Source organism: Centroberyx affinis, unplaced genomic scaffold, assembly GCF_046629955.1.
Source record: "Centroberyx affinis isolate AG114_WGS23_722 - 3 ecotype Tasmania unplaced genomic scaffold, CSIRO-AGI_Caff_v1 ptg007549l_1, whole genome shotgun sequence".
Taxonomy (NCBI): Eukaryota; Metazoa; Chordata; class Actinopteri; order Beryciformes; family Berycidae; genus Centroberyx; species Centroberyx affinis.
In genome coordinates, this window is record NW_027283808.1 from 166,537 (window position 1) to 178,631 (window position 12,095).

Here is a 12,095-nt window from a genome sequence, read left to right on the forward strand (position 1 = left end):
GATGCTCTCGGCTGCGGCATGGGAAAAACAGTCTGGTGGCTAGAGAATCTGCGTCAAAAGCGCTTCCAGAACCAAACGTCTCAACTCTATATCACGTTTATAGCCAACAGGTGGCCTGAGCTTGTGTTTTTCCCCAATTTCTTTCACACTTTTACATGTCAGTATGGTTTATTGATGTGTGTAGAAATACGTCAGAAAGACCAGATAAAAGTTATCATCATTTTGGGGTCATCTTTCCAGGCTTTGTCTGAGTACTGTATTTCCTCTAATAGTGGCCGGTAGTCAATTAAAAGCCGGGTCTCCGATAATGGTCGGGGCCATGGTCGACACAACCAAATAAAGGCCGGCTCCAAATACAAGCCAGGGAAAAAAACAAAGGAAACAAGCGTGAATTCGCCATAGCTGCAACCACGTACTGTGTGGCTATAGGCCGCCAAAGGGTGGGGAAATTTTTGTGGATCAACCAACCAACCAACCGACCGACCGACAGAGCGAGCTCTAGAGCTGCTGGTTGCAGCTAAAAACAACGGTGGACACCAGTAAACTCCTGGCAGAAGTCTCTGGAGCGTGCCTCCATCGATTACCATAATTATCGTAATGCATTGCAGTAACAAAAAAACGGCTACCTAACGAACCCCAACAGAAGCAGATCAGAAAACAAGGAGGCTTCATACTAAAATATGAGCAAATATACTTATCAAACAGAGGGAATTAGAAATAAAGGCCTGTCTCTAATATAAGCCTGCTTCCAATAAAGCCTGGTCCCCTTTGCAGTTGAGGTAAATAGAGGCCCAGGCCAATATTAGAGGAAATATGGTATTGTACTAAATCATAGTGCAGTTAGCAAAGGAGGCAATAATATGCATTTTTATACAGAAAATGGGAAACATGGAACTGCCTATTTCAAAGTTAACTTTAGTCTTTTACTCATATATTTCTTAATCTACTCATTCTCAGCTGTCAATATGTCATGTATACTAAGCAACGCCCTGAGCTATAATTTCCGTTTGTTATGGCAGAAGAGCACTATTTTATTTAAGTGATACTGCTATCTTTGCAGCATGTTTGACATGTTTCTTTATTGTTTAGCCTGGAGTGGCAATGATACATTAATTGAACATGTTGGTATTGGAAATTGTATTGAAAATGTAACAAAATTGCGACTGCAATAATTGTATTATTATATTTGATCAGGGATCAGTCACATGTATTAATACTAATAAACATTTATCAATCCAATTTATCTTTTATGCAGAGGTTTTGATTGTGTGAGCTCTATACAGCAGGCAATGGAGCTGGCATGAAACCCTGTCTGAAAAAGAGGAAGTTTTCACCAACTCTGGGCAAACAAGCATCATTTTATGTAACCCAGGTTACAGGAAATTGATATCTCAAGGGATGTGGGTAATAAACAGAATGTTAGGAAATGCTTTGTCAGTGAACTTGGGTGCCTTTCTCTGTTTAAAACTAATTTTGGTATTTGTATTAGAAGCAGGTCACAATATATCACTGGAACTACTACTTTGACTACTGGGGGAAAGGGACAACAGTCACCGTAACTTCTGCTAAGTAATAATCGATCAATCGATAAAGAAAACTCAATATTATTCCAATTTATATTTGATTTAATGTCCACATATTGCGCATTTTCCTTCAACTGGGGTGCAATCTACAGCAAACAACTGTAGACTGAGATGGAGATTAGGGCAAATGTTAGAAATATAGTATATTGTACAGCTTTGATGAGATGATTCAAATATAAAAATATTTTTGCACTGAAGTGCTATTCAAACCAATCACTGTGACTACTACGGCTACTTTGACTATTGGGGTAAAGGGACAACAGTGACTGTTACAACAGTTAAAGGAGCTTTATTTTGTTTCCATATTCAAAGTGTAATAATTTCATTATTTAATAGTAGAGTTTTTGGACCTACATGGTGTCAATCAACGGCATCTTTTAGGTGCTTGTTTTTGTATGTTGCATATGTCAGAATATTACACTGTGTTACGATGCTTTTGACTACTGGGGGAAAGGCACAATGGTTACAGTTTCATCAGGTAAGTCATGAGATTTTTTTTCCAAATGTATAGATTTAAATTTAAAAACATCAATAACATGTTTTTGTAGAAGATTCAGTTGTGACATCGGGTACTTCTTTGAGATGTAGAACATGTTGAAATAGGCCTAAACAGGGGGACAAGAGCCAACATAACTAATTTATCTGTTACAATCACTGGAATCGGTTTAAATTTTGGTGGTAAAAAAAAAATTGTGTGTCATTTCATCTTCCAAACTGGTAAAAGCCAAAGAAAATGTATTTGTAAGACAGTAGAATGCCATCAAAAATGTGGGTCTGTGGGTATAGGTTTTTGTATGCAGTAGATATTAATTTGTTAGACTGTGACTACGCTTTTGACTACTGGGGAAAAGGCACCATGGTCACCATCTCCTCAGGTATGTAATATTATAATTTCTAATTAGAGATGGAAATTTTGTCACGAGGTGTGGTGAGGACCCAAATGCAAGACAGCGAGGTTGTCCTTGGGGTTTGATCACCAGGTGGTGATCAAACCCCAAGACTGGGTGTTTACTGAAACAGGTAGCACAGGAAACCAAAAACGAGAGCTCTTCACACAAACTGACACATGTAACAGAGCAATGATCCGACAAAGACTGACTGGGGAACAAGAGGGGTGATTACAAATGAGACACAGCTGGGGCAGACAGGAAACATGGTACACGTAGAACTAAAAGAACTAGACAGGGAAACATAATACACAAAGAAATACTGTGGAGAATGAGGCAGTACTTGTGACTAGGTTAATGACAGCTCCAGTCTTAGCATATCCTGACCCTCACAAGCCCTTCACTTTGGACACCGATGCTAGTGACGTAGGGATTAGGGCCATGCTGTCACAAGAGGAAAACGGGTCAGAGCGTGTCATAGCATATGCCAGCCGAGCATTGACCAAACAGGAACGGAAGTATGCCACTACTAAAAAGGAGCTGTTGAGCATGGTCACATTTATTAAATACTTCAAGCATTATCTGTTAGGAAGGGAATTTGTTTTGCGGACAGATCATAATTCCTTACGTTGGCTTCATAATTTTCAGGGGCTTGAGGGTCAGCTGGCTCGTAACCCAGCCTTCTGTGGTATACCCCTTTCTGAGGACCATGGCCAAGAGTTGGGCCCAGGCCCAATCATAGGTGCTGTACAGGAAACAGCTCCCAAGCCCAAATCAGGTCAAGGGGATGAAATTGATGAGTTGGCTCAGGCCCAAAGAGATGATGAGGAATAGGGAAGCTCATTCAGCTCAAAATGTTGGGGGGGGCAGGTAGAACTCCCTAGGGATCCTGCATTGCAAAAGTATGCCGCCGTTTGGGCTCAGCTATAGGTGCAAGGGGGAAGGCTGGTACGGGTTCCACCATCTAACTCAGATGCTGAGTTAGATTATGAGTTCAGTAACAAGGGAGGCTTGTTACTGAACCCCCAAGTAGAAGGGGCTGTTGGAGGGTCGCCACTACAGGGGATACGCCCTGCACGCCAACGGAGGCCACCTACGTGGTCTCGGGACTATGATATGGTGTCAATGCGACTCGAGGGCGAGTCCTCTCCGTTAAGGGGGGGGGGAGTGTGGTGAACTTGGGTTGTGGTTTCCTGTGGGGTCTGTGACAACTGATCAAAGACTAATGGGTTTCACCTGATCTGGACTGTTGCCACTGACAGAGACTCTGAGCTGATCATTCTCAGCTGGACTTGATTGCTGAAATGGTGAACTGGTAAATCAGATCCGAGCGAGCAGCAGTGGGCCTGGGGAGTGGAGCTTGATGCATGTCGGGGATAATCTGCCCGACCAAGCCACTGTCATTGCACTCACGGTAGAGGGGTGGGGGCCGTTCGTAGCCGTTTAGTATAGGGGGAGATGTTCCTGTGGTAGGGCTGATGATAGTCAGGGACCGGGGGAATAGGAGTGCCCTACCGCTTCCCAGCTCTGTGTGTGGGCGTCTGACACGCTGTCGGCCCCTCCGTTGTTCAAGTGCTGGACCGACGATTCCCCCACGGCTCTCGCTGCATACGGGCCAAGTCGGACCAGCACCACAAGCCTAGACCCCAAGGGAGGGTCTTGACAAATGGGACAGTTAAGTGGTCATTTTAATTAGGAAAATGTTAGGTGTTAGTGTTTTGTGTTTTGTCCCGTTTATTATTGTCCTCGTTCAATTCTGTGGTTATTTAGGATTTTAATAGATAAAATACAACAGCAGCCTAATCTGTGGGAACCGGGGGAAGCTGGGGGAAAGTTAGCTGTTAGGTAGTGGAGACATGCCTGTCTAGCCCAGTTAATGTGCCCCATAGCAGTGTGAAATCAAGATTGCCTATTTAGGGTGAAATCCAGTGTCTTTTACTGCATTAAACTCAGTGTGTTGGCTTAAATGCTCTCACAGGTCACAGGTGTGTGTATCTGCATGCCGATTGCCTAGTGTGCCTACCTGTGTGGGGTGGTTTGGTTTTCTGTGATACTGGGGGTGGCTGGTTAGCTAGGGGACAGATTTGTCTCAGGGGGGTATGTTATAGCCTGGCCAGTCCTCTACTCAGCCCACAAAGAATATGCTGTTGCCTGATGAACTGATCTTTGACAAATAAAGCCTATATTTTTCTGACGTCGTTGTTAAGTGTGGGTTGTTCTCAAATCTCTTACACCGGACCAGACTGGGGAAAAAAGGTGGTGGCAGAAGCTTTTTAGCCTGTTCAGTTAATATTCATACCTAAATCAAGGTTTATTACAATACAAAACCTAGACAATGAACAAGGCAAAAAGTCACAACCGTCACAAAAATATCGATAGATATTTTTTTTAACTTTCAGGTAGTCACAACTGTCGGCTTGTGATAAATCAACTAACATTAATTTGTCTGTCAAATAATCTGTCCAAAGTAAAAAGTAGAGTTGACTTTATTTAGTTGGAATATAGGTATGTCTATCGGCAGATATAGTATATGTTAGTTTGATTTTAACTTTCAACTTGCCTGATCAAACTGTATGATGTGAGATAATAGGGGTGATAGTTTTTGTGAGCAGTGTGAATTGATTCTCATAACTGTGACTACTGGGCTTTTGACTACTGGGGAAAAGGCACAATGATAACTGTGTCATCAGGTAAGAGTTGAAACCATTTGTACCATTTAAAATCTACATTAGGTTTAGGTTGGTTCAGACTGTACAATGTTATGTTTTTATAACAGAGGATAAGTTAGAATTTCTCAGCTTGTCAAGTGTGAGTTAAAATATCTGTTACTCAAATGTAAAGTGTAAAAAGCAAAACAAAAAAAAAGATAAAGAAAAATGTTCTCAGTAGGACAAGATATTATGCAGAAAATTTTAATTTATGGCGATTTTGTTGAAGTGGATATTATATTATAACACCGTTAATTAAATGCAAAGGTATAGACTTGCTGTACCTATACTTACATACTAGCTATTGAGTAGATTTAGCCTTTTTATACTAACCAGTAAGTAGATTTAGCACTGTGCTATGGCGCTTTTGACTACTGGGGCAAGGGAACAGCAGTAACTGTTTCATCAGGTAAGAATACTCAACTTAAATAATCAGTGAATCAGTGAAACAAAAGTAATAGGCTTTCATAATAATTTAATGTCCGTACTGTTCCGCATCTGTCATGGACGCTATTAGCAAAACTGATGGGTGTTTATTTCAATTCAAACCTTCCACCAATTTCAAATATTGTTGGTGGTTATTTTAAGAATACTGTTGAATCTCTGAATTGAATTTACCTACGATATATTGACTGATAACCAAAAACTAGCACAAATAATATAATTGAGGGAGGTTAATATGTTCCTTTCCTCAACTACCCTCCAAATAAATGGGATAGTTTAACATTAAGCTGCAATTGGCTTCTCTTTACTATCTCCAATATTTAAGAGGAATGTCTGTACTATGGCATTTAATTTATATTTCAATATCTTGATGATACACTTTGTTTCCCTCTCTCAGCCACATCAACTGCCCCCTCATTGTTTCCTCTGGCACAATGTGGTTCTGGGACTGGAGAGATGGTCACTCTCGGCTGCCTCGCCACCGGCTTCACTCCTGCCTCAGTGACCTTCGCATGGGCCGATTCCAATGGAGCTGCCCTGACCGACTTTGTTCAGTACCCTGCAGTTGAGAGAAACAACTTGTATACAGGAGTCAGCCAGATCCATGTCAGGAGAGCAGACTGGGACCAAAGGAAACATTTTACTTGTAATGTGACACATGCAGCAGGAAACGGATATTCCTCCATCAGAAAAGAAGGTAAGATTCATGTAAACTATTATATGTATTTATTTAATCAAACTAATTTACTTGCAAATCTATGCAGCATAGAAATTTGTGTATTTTTATTCACAATGATTTCAATTAAGCTAAATCACTCCTAATAAGATGTATATTTTCATTTTTATTCGTAAAGTGTATAACAGTTTTATTTAAAAAAAAAAAAAAAAATGGTTGATTATACAAAAATGTACTAACAGCGATATTGAAAACTGGGCTAATGTCGGACAAATTCGGTCAATTGTTATAGAGTAGAATACAGTGACAAATACAGAGCATTTCCATGTAATGTTTTAGATTTTGAAACACTGCAGTGTACCTCACCAAAGAAATTTAATCCCAGAAATGTAATCACTAAATTGGTTTTGTAAATTCTGCTTACAAATGTTAGATGCAGGGACTTTGCCACACCTCAGGGTTTAGTGAATTGATGCCCCTGAGGAACCAAGTGTAATTTTAAGTGATGTCTTATTTCAGTTATACATGCATGTATTGGACAGAAAAGTGAGCAATAACTGAAGTGTTTTAGAAATAAATAACTAAAATGTTTCCTGACTAGTTCAAAATAGCAGCAAATTAGACACAAAGGACAGCATAATAATTCTAATATATTGTCAGTGTGATTATTACAAAATCACATATCCTTACATATCTATGAATATTGTACTGTTAAAAATCATAACGTGCTGAGTGAGCAGGTGTACAGTAAGGTGGATTTTTCCAGAATGGAGAGGCTGAAGCTTGCCCATGCAAACTGAGTTGTTGGCTCAGTCAATTTTATTTCCTGCTCATCTATGTCGTCTGCACTCTGCTTTTACAGATTATTGCAATATGTTCTGCTTCCTTTCATATACTTTCATAACCCATGTTGTTTCCTTTTCATGTCTGCCTGCACTTTTACTCTATTTCAATGAACATTCACTATTCAAAAAATGTTCAGTCAAAGGCTGGTTTAAATCTGTTTATGTTAACTTGCCTTACAGTCAGTGTATATGCAGAAGCATCGGAGCTCTACTTTTGACACTTACAGAACATTTGAGTAACAAACCAAGTGCTAATCTGAGGAGTGTACTCCATATGTGCACATGAATGCTAAAGTTGCATAAAGCTGCATAAAAAGTCACATGAATCTAGTTTTAATCTTCATTGTAGCACATTGTCCACCTCTGCTTCTGCATATATATCATTCCCTGCTTCTGCATACATATATTTGTGTATATGTTTGTTTTTCAGTTGTGCATCATCAGCTGCCAACTCTCAATGTGTTGGTCTCCTCTAATGGGGAGGTGGCGAATGAAAAGATGGCTTCCTGTTTTGCCATTGATTTTTCACCAAAAAATCATGAGATCAAATGGCTGAGAAATGGAGAGGAAATCAACGACAAAACATCTAAGATCATCAACACACCTTCTTTTGAAAGTGGAAAGACTGACAACGGAACTACTTTGTTCAGTGCAGCAAGCTATCTCAAGGTAGATGAGAGTGCTTTGACTGATTGGGACACTTCTATATTTACATGTGTGTTTAAGCAAGGTGACAAAAATGTGACCGAAACTGTGATCAGCGTCTCTGAATGTGAGTAAAATATATATTTTTTTGTAATTGTAATTGCAATTCCAATGGTTTTACAGCCATGACAGTTTTGTAAATGCTCATTAATTCCTCTGTCAACAGGTCCAGCAGGCCCAGATGACCCAATAGAAAAGATAGAGATCTTACCCCTCTCACTAGAGGAGATGTTTGTCAACAAAAAATCAGAACTTGTATGTCAAGTTGTTGCAAAAAGGGCATCCATTGATTCTGTTAAGTGGAAGGGCCAACAGGGAAATGACATACTTGAGAACAAGACCAAGACTAAAATCTCTACAGATAGGAAATTCTTCAGCATTGTAGCTGATGTCACGTATGAGGAGTGGAGGAAGGGGATACAATACTACTGTGTTGTTGAGCATACTGAGTTGTTCCAACTAAGGACGAAGCTCTTTGAAAGGAAGAATGGTAAGCAAATGTTCTTTGTGCATTAAAAGTCTGTTTGAGTGCCTTTGACAAATTTCCATCCATGTGATCATTCAAGTTTATGAGATGTCTTTATGAATGTATTTTATAGAAGAAATGCAGAATAAGAGGTGTTCTTATCTGTGGCAAGAGGGCCTAATTGTTCTCTCATGCTTGCAGGAGGAGCGCCTAAGCGTCCGTCAGTTTTTCTGCTGCCGCCAGTAGAACAAACTAGTAACGATACGGTGACCCTGACTTGCTATGTGAAAGACTTCTACCCCAAGGAGGTTGTGGTGTCTTGGCTTGTTAATGATATGACAGTAGATTCCAAAATGTATGCGTTCAGTACCACAAACCATATAGAAAATAATGGATTGTACTCTCTTTATGGCCAGCTAACGTTCAGCCATGACCAGTGGAAAAGTAATGAAGCCGTGTATAGCTGTGTAGTTTACCATGAGTCTATGATGGACACAACTCGAGTCATTGTCAGGTCCCTGGTGGAGAGAACATGTGACAAACCCAACATGGTCAACCTCAACATGAACATCCCAAGTTGCAAGGCCTAGTAGATGTTGTGTTGTGTCGCTGTGTCTTATGCCCTGTTTGTTATGTTTGTTGCTTGTGATATGACATGCTGTTTGTCTTTTAAATGCAGATTCAAAATCAAAATAAAAAATGTCCTTCATAACTCTGTTGATGCAGTTGATATCCCTATTTAACGATCATTGAGTGCCACATGTTCAATTGAAATACAAGTTAAAAAAAAAGGTTAACTGTCACAGTACCATAGGACAAAAAGTTGGGCATTCCAGACTGTGGTAACACAAGGTTGTAGATATCATTATATTTATGATTGAAAGTATAGTGATGACAATGTAACATTTTTTCGACAGCAAAATGTCATTCACTTCAAAACACACCACACCAATCACTGACTGTAAGAATACAAAATGCCCAAAAAATATCAACAAAATCATATTTGTCCATTTCTATGTGTAGTCGGTGCATTAACATTGTTCCTGTGCCTTGTCTTTGTGTGCTTGTATTCAATCTACTGGGTCTTGTCCTTCCCACAAAAGAGTCTGTTTAAGATCTAACTCAGCTGCTGTGATCTCTCAAATTATCATTGTACATTAAGGATTTACTATACCAATTCACAAGCCAAGCCACATGCATGCCACAGCATAACATGGGGTCTTTCAAAAGCAATTCAGGATCATTGTAACGGCTAGTGTTGCCACCATTTTACAAAAGATGAGCTTAATATCAAAAAGGGTTTAATTAGTAATAATAATAATAATATCCAATACTATACCCAATAGATGAGAACTGTGCCAATGAATATCTAGAGGTAAAGCTGTCTAGCCACTTCTTACCATAAAATATTGAAGGATTCATTCAGAATAGTCATTGATACTTATAAAGGGTGTTGTGTCTTTTGCAAGCCTGAGTGTTATTCTCAATGACTGCCAGGTGCATAGAAGAACACAGCAGAAAAACACCCACACACCATTTTAAGATGCATGTCAAGGTCTCAGACCAAAACATGTTGTGTTTAATCATTTAATTATTTAATTTCAAAGGAAAGACAGTTTGTGGGCATACACAGTGTGTCAGAAGCAACTACCAAGTATCAAGCTTCTACCAAAGCTGTTTCCATAGCATCACAAGATCATTCTCATACCAAAACTGTCAAAACTGAGAACCATAGGTGTGACTGCCAATGTAACACCACTTTCATCTCTATATGCAGTTTGTGAGTGTGAGGTTCCGTTTCTGACTGACAACAAATGTGGTGATGCCACGGAGACAGACAACGATAGCACGGACAACACAGCCCCTACCTTCATCATCCTCTTCCTCATCACTCTGCTGTACAGCATTGGAACCACTGCTATCAAGGTAGTAATGGTTTTAAAAGTTAGGGTTCCATGCAGCATAGCTATAATGTGTTTCATTTTAATTTAATTCTGTATACTCCAAAACAATTAGACTGGATAACTGGATAAAGAAAAGCTTTGTTTAATTATTATTCAAACAACAATGATGTTAGACAATGATGACCATAAGGCCATTAAAGGGTAGCTGCAATAGAAGTAATATCAGTCACTTTACTTCAATTGTTGGTTATAAAACATCCTATGCTCATCATGAGGATGTTATAATTCCATCATAACTGCATCAGAACATGTCATTATGCCTTATGAATATAGTTTGACTCACAGAACTTGAACGGATAGAAAGGACACTTCCATCATGGTCATCATGGTATCATGATGATCATAATGTTCTTTGGTCATCTAACATGGCTTCCATGGAATTTTGATAATGTTGTCATGTAAATGAGCATTGTCCCATGTGTGGACAGAACATAAGACTCAGAAGGTTAGAATGTTCATCATTATTGCCACTGGAATGTTAATCCAAATAATTTTGGCTTTCTGAGTCTCATGCACCAAATCAACGACGACTTTCATGACATTATCAAACATGCTATGGCAGACATTTTAAGTGCATAATGTCTGTGTGTACATGTGCCGGCCAAATGGCCATTCAGGAGTGTAGACTTGAATGGGAATGACCATTCCATACATTCAAATTCTGTGGTTTGACTTGGTTATGTGACTGTTATAAGTAATGTATTTACCACTGACACCTACCACTAAATGGGCCTACACTGACACCACCGCAATCATTTTCACATCTTAGAGATTTGTGACACAACTGCATTATATATTATATGCATTTCTTTGGTATCATTCAAAAGATTTTTTTTTTCCTCTGGCAATTGAGCTAATATAATTTCTCAAATCAACACAGCAAATGTTGGAACTATTGAAACCTGATCCAAAACTTTGTCTGGTACAGTATATTATATCATGCAACAATTATTTTACATCTCATTGAAAAATGAATAATGATGTAGTTGATTTCTCTTTACTTTCGATGATGTGATGTTTCCATTACCAAACTTATAAGAATTCCACAGCTCATAATACATTTGATGTCTTACAAACAAAATAATTATATATCGGTTTCAGTGGTAAATACATTGCTTATAACTCATAATCTGGTCCTACCAAATTAATAATGAATTATAGTGTATTATGACATTTTCTGATGCCATTGTGATGTAATTTTAATGAATTTATGAGGTGATGATATGTTGCGATTCATGATTTATTATAGTATATTATGACATTTTCTAATGCAGCTGTGATGTAATTGTAATGTGCTTATGATGCACATATGACTAATACTGCATTATAACCAACAATTTAAGAAATGTATTCATGAAATGTCATAAGTAGTAGTAGTGATTTGATTGTTTTTGATAATAATAATAGTGCTGATAAATGTTTTTTTCTGTTTTTCTACTTTTCAGGTCAAATGAAAAAAACTAAGTGATGAACTGTCTGTTTAAAAACATATTCTCATATTTTCACATATTAATCTTTACTGTATTCATAGTGTCCTGTAACTATTCACTGTTGCATTTTTTCTCATTTTAATTAAATAGTTATGTCCTTGTTGAAAATAACCATTTAACTGAAAATAACCATTTAAGCACTTGTGTTTGATCCGCAAACTTTTTTCTCTCTTACTTTTTTCTTTGTTATCTCACTAGTGAGATAGTTATTTTATTTGTATTTTATTTTTATATATTTAATTGTTTCCAGTTTTACTTTTAAATGATCTATAAATATCACTCAACAGTACATAATGTTTTTTTTTTGTTTTTTTTTTAATGTTTCAT

At 38.3% G+C, this 12,095-nt stretch overlaps 1 protein-coding gene and 1 gene segment (V, D, J or C); both read left to right on the forward strand.

Annotated features, from left to right (window-relative positions):
- Positions 1–11,844, forward strand: part of LOC139639668 (immunoglobulin gamma-1 heavy chain-like) — a 49,694-nt gene extending 37,850 nt beyond the window's left edge. Inside the window, 6 exon segments of the C gene segment in view lie at positions 5,109–5,160; positions 6,020–6,319; positions 7,574–7,915; positions 8,015–8,338; positions 10,092–10,240; positions 11,724–11,844. Coding sequence covers positions 5,109–5,160; positions 6,020–6,319; positions 7,574–7,915; positions 8,015–8,338; positions 10,092–10,240; positions 11,724–11,732 — 1,176 coding nt within the window.
- The window catches only part of LOC139639667 (uncharacterized), a 184,954-nt gene that overhangs the window by 166,026 nt on the left and 6,833 nt on the right, over positions 1–12,095 (forward strand). The gene's annotated exons all lie outside the window — the stretch shown is intronic.